Genomic DNA, 19639 nt, shown 5'->3' with positions numbered 1-19639 from the left:
AACCTCTTCACAAGGCTAGCAATGGCACATATCCATCCTAGCCCCATCTCCACTTCTGGAAATGCTGCCTTCTTTTTCAGAGCCTATCTTAATGCCACCTTCCCCAGGAAGCTTTCTCTGTTCCATGTCAGGGATCTGCCTCCCGAAATACACCAACAGCACTTCGTCAGTGCGGCTCTCCCTGGCTTGGACTCTAGCTCTGTTTACACGTCGCATCACTTCATCTAGATTAGGGCGTCTGGAGGACGAAGAGTCTGTCTGAGTTATCAGTGTGGCCCCAGAAGTGCCAAGTTGTGCTAGCTCATAGGGCAGGCAACCAGAACATATTTACTCAGCAAAATGAATAAGGAACTGACGTCGTTAACAGAAATGCGGAGAAGTAATAATATTTAAATGAGCAAATAATACCAAGTTGTTCTAAAAAGAATGACACCACATCAGAGGAGATAGACTGAAGGAAAAGTTCAAACTCCACTTACATACGTGGTTACATGACAAAAATGTCAACGTAGCCCCAAATGCAAGTAAATCTGAAGCACACGTACGTATAACAGGCTCTAAACTGGTGCTGTGCAGGACATGTGCTGTCCGACCACTTCAAAGGTGACGAGTGCAAAGTCGGACATATCTTAGAGTGTAAAATTCACACTATGTTAAAAACTCAGTATGAAAGCACGTAAACTACCCCATTAATAACTTACTTTGATTACATGTAAATAACATTTTAAATATACCTGGATAAATAAAACATTATTACAATTAATTTCACTTTTGTTCCTGTTTACTTTTTTAAATGCGGCTGCAAGAAAACAAATTGTATCTGTGACTGGGTTCCATTTCGATCAGACAGCACTGCTCCGAGCTCCACAGCTTTACCCCCGACCAAGGAGTCTGGGACTGAGCAGAGTCAAGAATACCACGCAAGGAGACTTTCAGTCTCCAAGAGAACGTTCCCTAGCCCGACACCAACAGCAGAGGGACTGCTCCAGAAGTGACCATTCCCTTCCTGTGCCAGGGTGAGGCCGTGCCTTTCCAACGTGAACCTAAGTTAGCCATAGCCCAGAGAACGCTTTCCTTTCTGTCTCTAAAGGCGAAGCATTGTTTGTCCTAATTTTAAAGCATGGATATGGACGAAACAAACCTTCAGACTGTGATTCCAGGCCGTGTTCTATGATTATGGAAGGCTGACATGCAAACTAACAAAACAATGCCAGTGGCATTGACAGAGAGGAGCCACATACCGATAAAGACTGATAGACAGCACATATTAAATGGCAACTTCAAGTTGAGGCTGGGAAGGCTGCCCTCTTTCTTAACCACTCGACTTTGTGGCCTCCCTTCTAACCACCAGCAGGTAGCTGACATTCATGGCAACAGGTCAGGCCCTCTCTATTTCAGTTCAGCCAGCCCTGGACAAAGCCTGTCATTATCCCTCACGACAGGTGAAGACAGGCTGGCCTGAGGCTAGCAGAGTGCTGTCGAGCTGCCAACAGGCTGAACTGAACCAACCCACAGTGTTTACCAGAGCACAGACGCCAGCCTGGGGGGCGCTCTGATTCAGAGCCACAGAGCAATCTTGATGTCTTTTCAATTTTTATTAAAGAATTAGATTTAAGATTTAGAAGGAATACATTCCCCAAACACTGCCTTTCACACTTATCTCTTCCTTACAAGAAATTGCTGCTTTTTGGAAAACTCAAAACTTAACTGAATTTTTCCCCATCACACGTTCAGGGTCAGCCCCCTTCTACCCTCTAAAAATCTTTCCACCAACCTCTGTCAGTTTCTGCCTGAAATGCACAAAAAGATCACACGGAACACTATGTTATTTTGGAAGTCATTTACCTTTGGTGGACGTTTATTCCATGGCATTGAACATTTTTTCACTAATACTGCCACAAAGAACCCTCCAGTATTTTGATGATGTGGTAATATTCTAAGGCTAAAAAAAAACACAATTCATACTTTTTAACCGATCCAAAATACATTCTTTCAGTATTTTACCATAAAGATGATCTGTGCTAGAAAAGTCACGTCTTACTGTAATATTCACACAACCCTCGCTCACAGAATGGCCACTGTGTAATGTGTCTCAAGTTAATGAAGTATCCAGTCTTATCAGTTACGTCCGAACCACTTTCATGGCTCACAAATGCTCGATGCCAGCAGGCACTGAGAAGTTCTTACTTGCTGGAAAGTTCACATACCTGAGTTTGGCCCGGGGTGCAGCCTTGGCCTCGCAGGAATGCCGGAGGGCCCGACCTCTCCACCTTCCCTAAAGCCTGAGTGCCCCACAAACTCACCACCGCTCTAGGTGCATCGCCTGCAACTTTTCTGGGTCCTTTGGTGGGAACATGGTAGGTCGAATCTGGGTGTGTCTGCTGTGAGGAACCTCATCCCACTCTGCAAACCACTGTCCATCTTTCGTCATTACCTGCAAAATGAGAGGGTGGCATTCAAAATTACCAGCACCATCTAATAAGAAGAAAAATCACAGCGTGGTAGTGTAAATGCTCTCAAACACGATAAATGGTGATTCTCATTTGTCTCCAAAAACTAGGAAAACTATTTGCAAAGATAAAAATGTGATAATCTTTTATTCCATAAAACAGATCATTTTATAATAGAGCATTTTCCGTGTGGGTTTTTTTTTTTAACAAGCATCAGATTGTTTCTGGCTTAAAACTGAAAAGTGAATTGTTTCATACTGGAAAGGCAGTTTGAATCCCCAGTGAATAAAAAAAATAAAGCAAAGCTATACTGACAGGGACGAGAATAAACAGAGCTGATTTCTAATTGCAGAATAAAGGCAGAAAAACTGTTCCACGGCCAGAGAAAAATACTTGTATAATCATACCCTTCGTCATTAAATACCATTTTGAAATTGATTCTAAACTGTATAATCAAACGTAGCGTTTACTCAAGTTACCCAACTGTGGATGCTTCCACACTGTCAGGACGCTAGGAAGCCTGTTGGGCTGCAGCTGCTCTGCTGAGCTCGAGTCCCCACCGAGATTACCTTCCACCGCGTGATTCCAGGCATCCACTTCAGTCCCGGCAACTCCGAAGACGCGTCAGCAAGCTCCAAAGCACCTATGGATCCAAAAAAGATTTCCTGAAGATCACTGAATCCCACACTTAGAACAAGCATCACAGTGTGCGCATTACAGCTCGATGGAGCTGCAGCAACGAGGCGGGCGGCCGAGCCCACGACGCACCCAGGCTCACAGCCACCACACAGGCCACCTCGGATGCACACTCGGCGGGACTCCTGGCTTCCAGATACGCACCAGTCAGACGATTCGGGTCTTCACACTTTCATGGCTAACAAACATTCCAGAACCAAAAAACAACATTTAAAGTGAACTGTAGAAATTTTTAAACATTCAGGTTTAGACCCAAGTTAGTTTTCTAAAACTGCCCATCAGGACGATCAGTCCAGTTTTAAAAACACTGTGTCTACAGTAGCAATCTTACAAGAAGCTGTAAGACAGGGCCATGACAGGAAACCTCTTAAATGAACTACCACCCACAGATCACGGATACAGATTTGACAGCCTCACAGGAGAGGAAAATTCAACAAAGCTCCACAGAGGAGCCGTGCAAAGCATGGACAATTATAAAAACAAAGCAAAAGAATCCCCAAGGGGAGGTCTGACAGTAAGAAACCTTTGACAAAAACATCGCACTGACTCCTGCTATCAGGTCTGAACACTCTTCCTTTAACAGTGAACACTCAGCAGTGCAGGTACACAGAAACTGGCTTCTCAATCAAACAGCGCCCAGGGCTCACCAGGGACATCCTGCCAGCATCTGGTCAGAAGCTGCCAGCGCTGGCCCAGCATTCATAAACTGGATGTTTGTCGGCTGCCCTTCCTCCAGCTAAATTCCAGGGTACTTTCAGGAGGGGACCACACTGTCTCCAGTGAATATCCCAGCAACTGTGAAGTACGAGGCTGAGCAAGGGTCTAATTCTCCCAAAAAGGCATGTGGACACGACGCCTCTTCCAGGGTCGAGAGGAAGAGCTACAACACCATCTGAAACAACCGCGTGCAGAAAGACGGCTATGAGGGCAAAACCTAGACTGGAAACCCGCCTGCCCAGTAAGAAAACAGAGTACCACACCCATAGCTAAATTTACTATTACATCACCCACAGTCCTTCCCTTCACATGCCTTTTGAAATAAAAGCAGCAGCAAAAACGTAGAGATTAGGATCATGCAAAAAACACCAGTCAGAAATCATGTCTTTATGTACCCCTACATAAGTAAAGCAAAACAAGATAAACACAACATATTAAATTCGAGTCCCAAGGACTCCGAAGGTGTGAACAATTAGAGGGCTGACTTCACAGCCACTGAGAAGAAGGGAACTGGAAGCCTGGTCAGTTCTGGCTACCACCTCGGGAAATGCATACTTGTTTCAATATTTATGTTTCAAGTCACTTCATACACACGTGTGTAGTAAATTTGGAAGCATTCTATTCTGGAAACATAGTCTGAAACTCTTCATTATTTACTTTAGGAGAATATGATGGGAAAGGTTAACATTTCAGTGAAAATATAACAGGAAAAATAATATTTTACACCAAAGCATTATGGAAATTACTGTTTCATAACATTTCATACAATCTGTCCAGTCCCTCGGCAAAAAACCATGTTATAAGACCTCACACCCATTAGGATGACTATTATCAAAAAAACAGAAAATAACAAGTGCTGGTGAGGATGTGGAGAAATTGGAACCTTTGCGCACTATTGGTGGGAATGTGAAATGGTGCAGCTGCTGTGGAAAACAGTATGGCACTTCCTCAATCATAGAATTATCACATCATCCAGCAATTCCACTTCTGGGCATACACTCAAGAAAACTGAAAGCAGGATCTCAAAGAGTTATTCATACAGCCATGTTCCTAGTAGCATTATTCACAATAGCTAAAACGAGGAAGCAACTGAAATATCCATAGATGGATGAATGGATAAACAAAATGTGGTCTATACATACAATGGAACATTATTCAGCCTTAAAAAAGAATGAAATTCTGATACAGGCTACGACATGGATAAACCTTGAAAACATTATGCTAAGTGAAAAACCCAGTCACAAAAAGACAAATACCGCATGATTTCACTCACAACATACCTAGAGGGATCAAACATAGAGACAGAAAACTCAATGGTGGGAAGACGATAATGTGGAGTGGTTTACTGGGTCCAGAATTTCAGTTTTGCAAGACGAAGAGCTCTGGAGATGGCTGCACAACAATGTGAATGTACTTAACACTACTAAATTGTATACTTAAAAATAGGTAACACAGTAAATTTTACATTACTTGCGTTTTACCATAATTAAAAATTTTTTTTAAACCATATCTTTCAAACTTGGAGAAACAAAATGGGCAAACTTCATAATTCATGAAATACAACAAATCCATTATATAAACATGTTTTTAATTAGGGATATCTCACTTTAGAGTTTATAGTTATAGACTAATCACATAAGCAAATGCTCAGAAAAAGGTCTACAGAAATATACAATATAGCAATAAACAAGATTTCTGAAAAGTACTTGCTTTTATTAAAAGCTTCGTCAAGCATGCTTACCTTCACTCTTTTCCAGTAAAGCAGCTATGACTGCCTCATCTTCAATAGGGTTTAGTGAACACGTGGAATACACCATCCTACCGCCGTCCACCAGCTGTTCTGCGCCTCTCGTGGCAATCCGCAGCTGTAAGCTAAGGATTAGATACTAGGTTACCCTAAGACCAAACAAAACCTGCACAGCACATACATTACAGGCACCTATTATATCATACATTTATTACAAGCTTTTATGACAGATACAATAAAGAAGAAAATACTCCAGGTAAAATGAACAATTTCCATAAAGAAAAAATTTTTTAAGGTTCTAAATGAAGTTAGAGTAAACCTATATAAAGTGGTTCCTGTTGATAAAAAAACCATCTATTTATATAAACAAGGGTTCTACTGTTCTGTGTGCCTTTCCTAACACGTCAATGAGCAAAGCATAAAGTTGATCACCAACCGAATTCAAGATATTAGATGAATTTCACTATTAAAAAGCCTCTAAACTTGTACAAATATTTGAGTTCTCTTTCTGTGAACCATTTGTATCTCTGTACATTCTAATCCTAATGTTTGTTTCACAAAAACAGTGCTAAGTGCTTACAGAGAAACAAAATCTGCTGCTGGAGTTCTTTTTTTTATAATTTTTACTTATTTATTTTTTCCCCCAAAGCCCCAGTAGATAGTTGTATGTCATAGCTGCACATCCTTCTAGTTGCTGTACGTGAGACGAGGCCTCAGCATGGCCGAAGAAGCGGTGCGTCAGTGCGCGCCCGGGATCCAAACCCGGGCCGCCAGCAGCGGAGCCCGTGCACTTAACCGCTAAGCCATGGGGCCGGCCCTGCTGGAGTTCTTTATGGTGAATATTCATTAGTGCTCTTTAGATCAAGCACAGTTCTACCTTGAAGAATGTATAACTTTCAATGTTAAATGAAAAAAAATACAAAGCTCTGTACATAATACAGTCAAAACTGCTCAAAACAGGTATTTTAAAAATCCCTGCGCATAAAAAAACACTACAATACACGAGACATTACTGAAGTTATCTTTGAGTTATGAGATTTTCTTTTTCCTTCTACTTTTAAGAATTGTTTTAAAATTTTCTTTAATGAACATTTTTCCCATCATAAAAAAGCCAATCAAAAATACTTCTAAGAGATCAAAATGTTAAGCGAAATAATTCAACACAAAAGAACAGAAAACAGAGGAGAAAGATTAGTAAGACAGTTAAGATAAACAGTCATTTCATGAAAAATGTACGTTTGAAATGTTACAGGAAATTGTTATAAACGGCATTTTTAGTAAATGTGTACCTGAAAAGCATACAATCTTCTATTTACTACTCTTAAAATGTTTTAAATGGGGCAGGCCCAGTGGCGTAGCCTTTAAGTGCACGCGCTCTGCTGCGGCGGCCCAGGGTTCGTGGGTTCGGATCCCGGGCGCACACCGATGCACCGCTTGTCAGCCATGCTGTGGCGGCGTCCCATGTAAAGTAGAGGAGAATAGGCACAGATGTTAGCCCAGGGCCAATCTTCCTCAGCAAAAAAAGGAGGATTGGCATCAGATGTTAGCTCAGGGCTGATATTCCCCACACACACAAAAAAAGGGTTTTAAAAACAACTATTTCTGATATATAAGCAAACTCTCATGAAGGTGGCCATTAACACTCTGATGCTTAGTCAGTCCATTAAAGATCTGGATGCTCAGTTAGCTAATTCAACAATAAATCTTTACTCATCTATTTGTCAAACAATGCTACGGTTTTATTTACCCATGCAGCTGCAAGCTATTTAAGGTGGTCCACTTTTTCCAAACATCAATGTTTTTTCTCATAGTGCCATCTCCACTGGAAAGAAAGATATTTAAGAACTTAAAACTCTGTACAGATAGATGATTAGAATTTAACAAATATGTCATGTTCAAGCTAAATTACAAAACAGGTATTATTATAAAAAATACCAATTAGAAAACAATCTAAATTCTCACAAACTACAATCAACTTGCTATTTCTGTCTTGGGGACACACTAATACATTAAACTTTTTAATTATACTTCAATTTTCAATTCAATTAGGGAAATAAAAGATTTGACAAGGAAACCTCATTCAACACTTAAAGAAAGAGTAATTTGCTTCCAGTTGACAGAAATAACTAGCAAAACTAATTTTCAGGCCTAGAACACAGAACCATGAAAACATATAAGACATTTTGATCCTGCTACTTACAAACTCAGTTAATCCACAGTGGCATTTAAATCAGAATTACACGAATACTGATAAACTTAGACTCATAAAGGACTTTCCACACAGCAAACTCAATTAAGCCAACTTAATTTCTTCACTAAGATTTTTCTATATATCACAGTTAAACATTTTTGATTTTCTACTTAATGGAAATTATTTCCATGTAAATTTTATAATACAGACTTGATCCATTAATCTTTCTGTCCGCATCTAATTTTATCTGCCCAGTTTTTCTGGGGTAACTCCTGCATCTGTTGGCTTTCTCTGTAAAGCTTAATTTTCCTTGGTGGTCTAGCCACATGTCCTTGAGGTGAAGAGTCTGCAGGATGAAAATGTCCTATGAGATATAATGGCTTTCCAATGACATCCTTCACTTGTGTGGTGGTGGCTTAAAATTCCACCATACTTGCATCAATTTCCTCAGCTTACAACTTAGTGCTTGAGAGGTCACTTCGTTCTCACAATACGATACGAGAAATGAGTTATATTTCTGATCAAAAGAACACAGGAATGAGAAAATAACTGATTCAAAGGAAAACTATAAAACTGCAACCCAGAGGAAAAGGGATGTAGTCCATGACCTATTTTAAATTTACTTTAAAGGGGAATTCTTTCACGTATTTTGAAACTCAGCCACATTCAGAGCTACCAGCTACAATTTTCAAACTGAGTTCTGCCAATAGCAGTAAACCTGTCGCTTGTTTAAACAAGATGAAACTTAACATTGCTGTGTCATAGTAAACACTGTGTTCAGTGCTAACAGTTTTGTGGCCATTTTGCACTTGACAAATTCATGTGTTCAGAAGGCATTAAACTGTGATCATCATCTGTGTCACTGCCTCCAGGAACTTAACAGACATCTTTCGTTTTATTCTTTTCTTTGTGGAAAAACTCAGTTATGCCAAGAAATTCTTTTAAGGGTAAACTCTACAATTCTAAAATTTATATGTAAAACTTGAAGGAAGGTATGTGTATAAATACTGGTAAAATGAGTTTCTCAAAGTTTGAACTCCTAAATTTCATGGTGCTAAATAACAAGACTTACCATTAAGACCCAATGTGACCACGTATCATTCTACAATAAAGTGTTTTATGTACCCACTGGCAGTACGAACATAAATACCTGGGATGAGCACATCACTCCCAGCAATATCCTGAAATGCACCACACTGAGAGTCTACGGTGCTATTTTCCTCTCAGCTGTTTTCTTTATATATTTTTTTAAGATTACTTATCAAAACCATCCCTTGTTGTTCCGTATCCTAAGTCTGCTGTGCTGTTCATCACTAAGATTTTGAGTGTCTGTCTTCTGATTGAGGCTCATGACGTCCCTCTCTTCACATCAGCTGCCACAAGAATCAAACAAACACTTGTGCATGTGTTCACGTGCAGCTTCATTTCAGTCTATATTTGATTTGATTCCTTAGTGGATTTCAGGCTTTCTGGCCTCTGAATAATATAAATACCTGCAAGGGACATCACACAAAATGCGATCATAGAAGAGAACCTCTTTCCTTCCGTTCACGTCTATTTGGAGTCTAGGTATGCTGGACGCATCATGGTTGACCACCATGATGCAGGGACTGCTCAACCTTTTGGCTTGATGAACGAGCAGATAGCAGCGCTTGTTGTCCACATCATTAGCGATGACAAATCCCTCTGGAAATAGAAAATTGTAGGGTCAAGTGAAATGTAGCATAAGAAGAATAACTTCCTGAAATACATAAACTCTATGTTGGCAGAGGAGAAGCGGCAATCCACCAAATTTAAGACCAGAGCTTAAGATGTGCAGGAACGACATAAGCAGTCCAAAAAGGAACCCGGTGGCTCAGCATAGATTTTATGGTCACCTCAAACTTCCAAACTTCAAGATTCATTTTTTTCAACAATTATTCACTTTGTACAAATTATTGTGCCAAAAATGTCTTTTGTTAATAACTATTTATAAAAAAGAAGGAGGTAATGGGATAAAAAAAGGTGTAGAAAACAACAGAATCACTGAACAAGTGTTTAAAATGCTGCATGTGTGCTGGGGCCCCCTGCTAGACTCTGCAGATCAGACACCTAGGGTGGGGTCTAGTCTCCTGTATGTCTATGCTGTTCCCTGGGAAATTCGAATCTGCACCCCTGGCTAAGAGCGGCTTCTGGGAAGTTTCCTGGGGGCTGCCTCTTATCACTTCAACTTCTGTGATACAGATATTTATCACAGAAAAGAGGACTTAAAAAACACAGCTAACAAGCATGCACATTAAAACAGAACTAGAGCAGCTGGCTTAAACAAAAGGAAGCAGTATGAGATAAAGGCAGATAAAAATATTACAAGACTAGCACACACTATGAACAGTATTTTTCACTTCTTAAAAGAATCCCTATAAAGGAGCAGCAGTGATACTGTAATAGCTGCCATTTCCTGAGCACTCTGCAATTCTATATACCATCCCCTGAGTTCAGGACCGATGTCCATTCCCTAAGTGATGTCTAGTAACGTCACGTACCTTGCCTATTAAATGGTGGTGAGATTTGAACCTGGGAGTCCGGGCAGCTCTTAACAACTATACTCTACTGCCTCTCACATAGGCAGTAAGCAATCAAAAAAAACAAAAACCAACGCAAAACTGTTACTACTGAAAATTCAAACTGCAATCTCTGCTACAGCTTAATAAATAAACACTTCTTACTTTTATAGAAAACACACATAATTCTAAAATAAAGGTTCCCTTCCCACAATGTACAAAATCTGGTTTGAGAACTAGTGATGGTGGTGTGCAAAATGTCCAGATATACTTTCAGAGAGAGAAAACCCACCGACTTGTCACAGGAGGCTTGAGGCAATGTTGTGATCTTTTCCTCACCTACAACCCACCAAAAGCAGCATTCCTACCCTCTGAAGTGCCAGCCCAGCGCATACCTGGGAAAGGGACATTCATGTCGGCATGCAGCATCTCAATTAACTGTGCGGTCTTTGATCCAGGTGCTGCACACATGTCTAAGATCTGTTAACAAAGCAAGAAAATGATGTTTTGATTTTAAGAAGTCAAACATTCTACATTTAATTTAAAACAATTTTATGAGTCATTCTAGTATCTGACTTCTATCCCAAGACCTAAATTTCTTTATAGAATGAAACTATAGCAGGATATATTTAACTTATACAGATCTCATAATATATACTGCCCCCAAATCACAGAAGGACAAAGATACTCCCCCCAGGGGATAGGAATAGAACGCCATCAGAAACCAGTAAAAGCAATAAATTTAAGGAAGAATGAGTAAAGAGATTAAGTGCAAGAAGCATTATAACATACTGCTCCAGGGCAGAGCTGCTGGGGTTCAAAGCTCAGCTTAGCCACTGACCAGCCCGGTAACCGTGGGCCAGTAACTTCAACTTTTGCCTCCTTTTCCTCATCTGAAAAAATGGGGACGGGGTAGCATCTACTCTCCCAGGGATGTGTGGATAATAAATGAATTAACTCATGAAAAGAATGCAGAACAATGCTCGGCATGCGACAAGCTCTCGATACATGTTCACTGTGATTTCAATCTGATTTTGTCAGTCTAGACCATTGAAGATAATCTGTGTAGTAAATAAACAAATTAATAACAAACTTGAGAAGGGAAGAAAATAGTTATCTGAGTTGTAAAAATTAAATAGGATAAAAATGCAAAAAAGAACCTAAAATAAAATACATATCACTCTCCACTGTAGCCAAAGTGAAAAAAAAAACAAGGATTAATTATATTAAGAACAAAGGTCTCAACAAAACAGAGAGGCAGCCTAGCCACTGCAATTTTCTACGTAATACACGTACCTTATGGTGAGGCTGGGCATTCAGCAACAGTGGTGGAATCATGCTAACAGCTTCTTGACGGCTGATATTTCCCTTAGAAAATAAATTTTTAAAAAAATCAGCGACAACATTAAAAAAGGCAGATTTCAATGTTGGGCATTATTTCAAGTGCAACAGAAAAAGACCATATATTCAGACACAAACAAAAAAGTCAGTACTATCACACAAACATTAAATAAGCGGGACAGAGGGCTGGCCCCGTGGCTTAGCGGTTAAGTGCGCGCACTCCGCTGCTGGCGGCCCGGGGTTTGGATCCCAGACGTGCACCGAGGAACCGCTTCTCTGGCCATGCTGAGGCCATGTCCCACATACAGCAACTAGAAGGATGTGCAACTATGACAAACAACTATCTACTGGGGCTTTGGGGGAAAAATAAGTTAAATAAATAAATAAATAAATAAGTGGGACAGATTTCTGTAGTAAGAGATAAATGGTTGCTAACTAAAGGCTAAGTAGGGATGACCATTAATACCAAAACTTACTGTTAGAATATCAGAAATGCAGGTATAATATTGAATTTTATTTAAAAAGGGGACTTTAAGCTTACATAGTCCCAATCCGCCATCTTAAGAAAGTATGGAAGATGGATGACCATCTCTCAAAAGTAGACAATGCCACTGAAATACCTTCAGTAACAGGAGTAACCAAAACACGCACAAGACAGAAAGTCACTGTTGGGAAGTTTTTCCCCTTTAGCTAAAATTATAACTTCTATTTCTTAGTCCTCCTCTGTTTTCAGGACAGACCACATCTGCTTTCTATTCCTGAGAAATGCCTCTCAAAAAGATAAAGACATCAACCACTGCTCCTCTTTTTGCTTCTCAAAGAGAAACAGTATCTAAAATTCCTCACTAAATCATCCCTCCTCAAGATCTTTGCTGACGGGCCAGGGCATCTGTTAAAACTTAAAACTGTTCAGATTCGGACAAAACTTCCTTGATTAAGTCCAGCACTCGCCTCAATCACAACTCTATCTTAACAGCCTTAAGAACAAATGCTTAAAAAAAAAAAAGAAAAAAGGCTATCTCACAGCAGCTACCAGGCGGCTTCTGCTCCATTACAACACAGGTCTTTTGTACTTGAACAGCCACCCTCTTACACTTATGCATCTGACCAACTTGTACATTCACACCTGCTAATTTTTACCTCATGGGTTTCTGGCCAGCATCGAGTCTGTAAAGACTGAATCCTGATAGACTCACCAGCACAGTGATTCCAAGCTCTGTGTTATACCTGTGATTCTGATAAGCCTGCCCTGTTTTCATCCAAGTTTTCAATTAAAGCATTGAAGTGGGATGGAGACATTAGGCCACGACTACAGACTTCCCAGCCGTGAGTCACCTGATTCACAGACACGCTTTGAAGAGGTTTTGCAGCCAGCTTTGAAGAACCCAGAAACTATCTCACCCTGCTGACTCCTGATAAAAACCCAGACTGGCTCCTAACAATACACGCTACCAACACTAAACTCCCATCTCCTCCACCTTTCGCAGCCACCTCACAACCTACAACTGTGTATCACTCCATTCCCCACAAAGCCTCTGCTCTGCTGAAGCTCAGACCTGATTTGTTCTAGATTAAAAGCTGAGCCAGAGAATCCTTTCTTGTACTGGCCCAAGTACAGAATTGGGTATGTGGCAGTGCTTACTTCCCTTTATTCCTTACTAAAGCTGGTGGGCGGGGGGGCCACAGGCAGAGACAGAGCTCAGTTTACCAGGTTACCTAAATGGACAGAAAGCCACCGTGGTAGGAAACAGCTGTCGGTCAAGCAGAGGTTAGAACTAACTGGGCAAGGTAAAGGGTTTCTGAATCGGTTACGGCTTCCAGAAAAAAACACGGGAAGCATGACAATTCTGTTGAGTGGACAGAGAAGCCCAGAATGAAATAAGCATCATCTGGTGACAGTGAGGTTTCCTTGGCTAGAAAAAGGAGATTAGAAAACAGGACGGAGAAATTCCTGAATTTAAAATGTGAGACTACTAAGAATTCCAAAAGAATAAGAAGAAAACAGCAAAGCTTAAAATATCTAGACTTTATGGATGTTCATTTAATCACATATTGCATGAGGGAACAGCTATTCTGTTGGAGAAGGTTTGATGCTAGAGGTAAGCAGTTCAGTGACTAAACTATAATCAAGGAATTTGGTATGGCAAAGAAACAGAGAGGTCGTTTTTGAGAACCAAAGTTGTCCTATTTAGGTGTTTTCTGTATGTTTGTTTGTTTTGGCAAAGGTCAAGTATAGACAGGAGCAAGAAAAAACAGAAGTGATAAAAAGTGAGTTTAAAAACCTCACTTTAATAAAATAAATAACAGGGCCATAAGAACACATTACTTTTTCTGTGCGACAGGCCCCTGGCACGTGCACCTAAGAAGGACGTGAAAGTGGACTGAGAAGTGGTCTCCTGAGTGACACCCCATCCAGAGGGAGAGTGCTGTGCTCACCCCAGCTCTGCAGCCATAAAACCCAGGAGCGGCAAGAAACGATAAATCAAGGCAACAACTGTGATGAAGTCCTCACTAAATTTCAGGATTAGATGAGCCAAAGAAGATAACGGCTATATAAATAACCAGAAATTGAAGGTGGCACAGACACTGGAAGGTGTCTTTTCTGCATGCCTTATCTACCTAATTGCTCCCAGTTAACAAGCATGGTTAAAATATAAAACTAATGCACGGTAAAGCTTTAAGGAAACCAACAAATCAAAAGAAATCTACTCACAGATTCAGTTTCGCTAACCAGAAACTGGTGAAACTTTTCCAGTTGTGGAGACTTTCTCAAGATTTTTCGACTTAAATTTGTGTGCCAGGCAAGTTCTTCAGGATACCTGACCAAAAAGAAAGTAAAACACTTATGGATTATATACCTTAAAGTGCTCCCTTAGTGACTTCCTTATACAGGTCACATACCAAATGAAACATCCAGTTTTGTCCTACTTGCTCACACCCACCGTCCCCTCAAGCAGTCAGCCGACAGTGCGAGACGTCACTGGGACATACGGAGCACTGTTCTAACTGTATCACAGCCCACACAGACATAGGAAAGCCGGAGGCTTACAAGAGACATATGCATATGATATCATTACAAAATTTTAATGAGGAATCTTCAAGAACAGATGAAAAAGTGCAGACTCCTCTGCTCTTCGCTATGTATGGTAAATTAAGGATGGTATAGAGGTCACCAGAAAAAAAGACGTAAGATAACAAATTACTTAAGTTTAAAGAAGTGCACATGATACACAATAAAATAATGCAGTAAGGCAGGTATCAGAATGTTGGACAAACATTTGATTATAATTTTTTATTATATCTTTCACTATTTCTAAAACAAACCAGTCCAATAATTTACTGAAATGTTTTACATATCAGGAAACCTTGGAAAGCACCAACGTGTTAATTTGACCTCCTAGGTTGTTATTTACAGATGTAAGAATGCAGCATCTCCTGCCGTTTCTGTGAATATATTTGAACTTTCTGTAAATGATGGATGTCACTGATTAGGAAATGTGTTTTTAAACTTGGCTTGCACCCGTCCACTGATCTCCAAGTGCAAAAGTCAGTACACTGATATGACACACAGCCACGCTCAATTCACCCACTGCAAACGTAAACATAACATGGCCTTCCGTGATACATCCCACTGCAGTTTTAGCATTTACGTTATTAAGTCCTAGGTGTAATAATGAGATTAACTTAACAATGCAAGGTCACAATGTTTCCACTCTCAAACTGCAGCTAAGGTGACAGCCATGAAAACCAGAATGTCTGGAAAACAATACATTTGACTGCTTGGAAACTGAGTGATCAATTGACAGAAACAAACTCAAGCCTTAAGATTTTAAGACACTGCTCAAATGTCATACTATGAAATACATTTGAAAAGTTCTTTCTACCAAATAAGGAAGGTTAAACTGGCTGAACCTGCTCATGGCCACCCTCCAAAGGTCCCCAGTGCTTTCATTCTATTTCCTACACCTGGTTTCCTCTTCAGTATTTAACCTGTTACAAAAATATAAAAGCAAAATACAATCATACTTACCAGGCAACTAAAAAAATAAGAGTTTAGTTTTAAATACTCCTCATTAGAGGTGAAATGGTACAGATACACTCCCATTTGGCTTTAGCTGTAGTATTCTGCAAAATCTGCCATCCCACTGCAACTTTTGCAAGGCTGAATAGCCAAAAGTCGACTTTTACAAAATTTCTCACAACCCTGACCTGGCTGTGATGAATGACAGTATAATCATGTCAAGTTACTACCTTACCCATTCACCAAAACATCATTAACTGGAATGCTCCCTGTCATTAGTTTTTGTCAATGGCTGAATTTTTGTTTTCAAATACAGATCAGCAGTCTAGATATAACCTGAGTGAACATTTCTTCATGTGCCTTACAGGTTGAATTTCTAAGAGTTAATATGTAAACTTACTGTAACAAGATTACAATTCTACTTCAAGTAACTATGATTGTGAAAGCTGTTAATCTTATGAAAAAACTATTTAAGAACTTTCAAACAGTTAAATACAAAAACAAACTGGCAGTTAAAATGAATAAAAAGTATGTTTCATATATACCTTTAGGAACGAAACATTTTTGAGTCAACAAACGTTTATTAAAATCTTTGTAGATTTTAACATCAAACAACATAATCTCAAAGAACTATACTGAATGTTTAGTTACGTAATTCAAATTTAGCTCCAGTCTTTAAAGTCCTATTTGGAAACTTTTCGTGTCTTTTGAGGATAACTTATAAGCACCACTGTCACCTTTACCTCTCAATAATTCTTAAGGTAAAATAAAATCTCTGTAAATACGTACAACATCTATGATAAATCACCTTCAATCCAGACATAAACAGAATGATGATAAGGTATGTTCTCAACAACGTATTGTCAAAAAAAGGCTTTTATAAGAACGCTTTAGGATAACTCCTTACAATTCTGAGTCTATGAAGAGTAAGGAAAAAAAAATGAAATCTGCCTAAGGTATAAATCCTATACTTAATATTCCTTCTGGAAAACATGGTTCCCAAAAACACTTTGCTAAATTTTATCCCACCGTGTACCAAAAGGTTAAGAATAACATATGATCTCTTTTTGTTTTCTGAACAACACAGAAAACCACCAGATACCTTGGTTAAGTGTCTGCTTTACTTGCTTGCTGAGAGATTTATGGGTATCCCACACTTGCCAAGTGAGTTTGATTAAATAAATGTTTATACAGTAAAACCGTCAAGCAACTGTCACTGATAATGGAAAAAGCTGAGTATTAGGAACCCAAATCCTACAATATGTTCTTCACACCCTTCAGCTGTGTGTTCAGAAAATTAAAGCAAACAATAAGATGAAGAGAATGACTGGCTGTTATCAGACAGTGATTCACTTTCATTCTTCAACCACAGACAACCTTGGCTGAATACAATTTTAGCATCTGGCCATTCAGCATTCATTCAAAATGTGTGTGCTGCGCACATCCGTGATTTGGACACTGGAAATCCAAATGGCCAACGAAAAAAGAAAAGCAAGCAAATCCATGGCCCATGATTAATGAAAACCTGACCCTGGTTTGCCATTGCTAATGGGTATCTACAGAGGAAAGATAACTCATACACTTGAATAGTCAAAACCTCCAACAGTTGCCAGAAAATGCTGATAAAATTCACCTTTTTATGGCAATCATTTAAAATAATTTCTTCTGTCTTGTAAGAACTCTCAATGTCTCAAAGTTGATAACCTGAAATGTGAAACTATAACAATTTACTTTAATATCTATAAATTAACCCAGGTCGTGGCATTTCTATAGTTTGTGCTTGAGTCCTCCAGGCATTTCGCAAGAAAGCCTATGCTGTCGACACAAGGCATCATCTTCAGACAACTGAGACTTGAACTGGGCCATGAGAAACAACCTACAGACCAGGTAAAGAAAGGGTTAGCACGGAGGGCTGCAGTGTGCTTGGGCGCTGGAGACAGTGGAAATACAGAATCAGCTGGGCAGCCTTGGAGAACTTCTGTCAGGTTAAGTCTGTCCTTTTTCTGAAGGTAGAGAAGCCACTCTGCATCAGTTTTGACGTGAGAACACAAGGGGTTTAAATGGAAATGGTAAAAGTGGTAACATCACGGAAAGAAAGAGGCTGGATCGACTTGGAAAAATTAACTCAACTCAGTGATTCAAACATAAAGAGCTGCAAATCACACAGGAAAACTTGCACACCAATGTAAAGTAATATTGATAAAAAGCACTGGGTAAAGGCACATAAGGATATCCGGGAAGTATATTCAGGTTCTTTCATGCTAACAACAAATCCATTACTAAGAAATACATTCAAGTGACAAAGATTAAAATCCCCAAGAAACATCCAACAGCATAAAGCCCTGTTGTACCTACCAACTCAGGGGCTGTGGAACTTCAACTTTCTGACCATCCACCTCCAGGTCCTCCAATTCCTTGAAATACTTGTTCTTTAAGCAATGGAGAATCTCTTTTGCGTGGCTATTAAAAAGTAAACACATTTCAAACTGATCTGAAAAGCTAATTTAATATATTTTATCTTCTCATAAATTTAAGATTACAAAGGTTTTAAAACTAAAATCATCTTTGCATGGAGAGAAGACGTTCCTTAATCACTGCCTTTTTATTCTATTCCTTCAAAATTTAAAGACTCTTTATTGTTTAATCACTAAAGGACAACTAAATGCAATCCTACTACATTCCTTCCCTCCTAAATGTTCCTACAGTTCCATTTTTACTTGCAATCGATTTTGGAAAGATATAACCACAAAGATTTAAAAAGAGAAGGAGAGCGCCAAAAGTTTTAAGCAAATTCGGTAATGTCGCAAATTCTCACGCGTTCTAAAGGGCCAGCATTCTCAGCTCACGAATCCCCAGGAGTCAACCCTTTCTCAGGTTGCATTTTCGTTTCTTATTCTAGCCTCCCAACTCGAAATACCTCCTTAACCCATTCCACTGGACCCTTGTGCTCCGTCCTCAGTGCTTCCAGACTCTAGAATCCTGTGACACGGCTGATGTGCAGCGGTTCTGTAGCACTGTAACACTTCTCGGGGAAAACGTGCTCATTTTCAACCTTGGGCCCCCTAATACCAACTCTCAAGGAAATCCGGCAAGGCGCGCTACCTTTTATAACCAGTAATTCTCAACGTGGCCGGGAGGGGCTCCCGAAGCGCTCCCATGAACTGGTCCCACTCGCCCTCGGGCACGATCTTGAGCTCCTGGTAGTAGTGCTCGAAGAGTTTGTTCTCCTTGACGATCTCCGGGTACCCGCCTTCCCAGCCCTGCGGAACGAGAGGGACGTCTACCCAGGGCCCGAGGAGCCGCCCCCCGCCGTCCCGCTAGCCACGGGGTCGGTGAGGCCCACGCGAGGCCCCGGCGCGCCTTCGCCCCAGCTCCTACCGCCTCATTGCGCTTCCCGCCGCCCTCGGCGCCGTCCTCCGCGCCGCCGGCCCGCTGCTGCTGCTGCTGCTGGAGCCGCCGGCCCCGCGCCCGCCGCCCCATGGCCGCGGCAGCCACGCACACTACCCGCGCCCACCGGCCCGCCAACGCCGCCGCCGCCGCCAACGCCGCCGCCAACGCCGCCGCCGCCGCCGGACTTCCGGGCTGAGCTGAGGCCCCCGCGAGCCGCCCCTGCGCCTCTCCGGGTCTCCAGGAACCTTGAAGTGCGCCCAGAGCTCCGCGACCCGCGCTCCCGGAAAACAAGGAAAGAAACGAACCGCTGACAGCCCAGCCCTGCGTGGGACAATGGCCCCAGAGAACAACCTCAAGGGCGCGGGGCGCGGACGCCCGGGTTTCCCGCGCGGCCTCAGGCAGCTCCGCGGACAGCCCGGGGTCGCGCGTGCGCAGAGCAGCGGGGGCGGGGCGGGCCAGGGAGGGGCGGGGGCTCCGGCCTGTGGGCGGGGGGCGGGCCTGGGGGAAGGGCGGGGCTACGGCCGAGGGGGCGGGGCGGGGCGGTCT

General features: G+C 41.2%; 1 protein-coding gene across 1 annotated transcript in view; it reads right to left on the bottom strand.

Moving 5' to 3' along the window:
- The window catches only part of NSUN2 (NOP2/Sun RNA methyltransferase 2), a 28336-nt gene extending 9127 nt beyond the window's left edge, over positions 1–19209 (bottom strand). Inside the window, exons 1-12 of the mRNA XM_058564375.1 lie at positions 19082–19209; positions 18806–18963; positions 18059–18163; positions 14396–14501; positions 11638–11709; positions 10737–10821; positions 9295–9487; positions 7358–7432; positions 5605–5735; positions 3020–3093; positions 2304–2434; positions 1846–1942 (exon numbers count right to left, since the gene is read on the bottom strand). Of these exons, the coding sequence (XP_058420358.1) occupies positions 1846–1942; positions 2304–2434; positions 3020–3093; positions 5605–5735; positions 7358–7432; positions 9295–9487; positions 10737–10821; positions 11638–11709; positions 14396–14501; positions 18059–18163; positions 18806–18963; positions 19082–19183 (1329 nt within the window). The 5' untranslated portion in view covers positions 19184–19209. The remainder of the gene's footprint in view (positions 1–1845; positions 1943–2303; positions 2435–3019; positions 3094–5604; positions 5736–7357; positions 7433–9294; positions 9488–10736; positions 10822–11637; positions 11710–14395; positions 14502–18058; positions 18164–18805; positions 18964–19081) is intronic.
- Positions 19210–19639: the final 430 nt, after the last annotated feature.

Source organism: Diceros bicornis, chromosome 20, assembly GCF_020826845.1.
Source record: "Diceros bicornis minor isolate mBicDic1 chromosome 20, mDicBic1.mat.cur, whole genome shotgun sequence".
NCBI classification, from domain to species: domain Eukaryota; kingdom Metazoa; phylum Chordata; class Mammalia; order Perissodactyla; family Rhinocerotidae; genus Diceros; species Diceros bicornis.
Note: the sequence above shows the minus strand (reverse complement) of the source record. Positions and strands in the feature narration are given on the sequence as shown.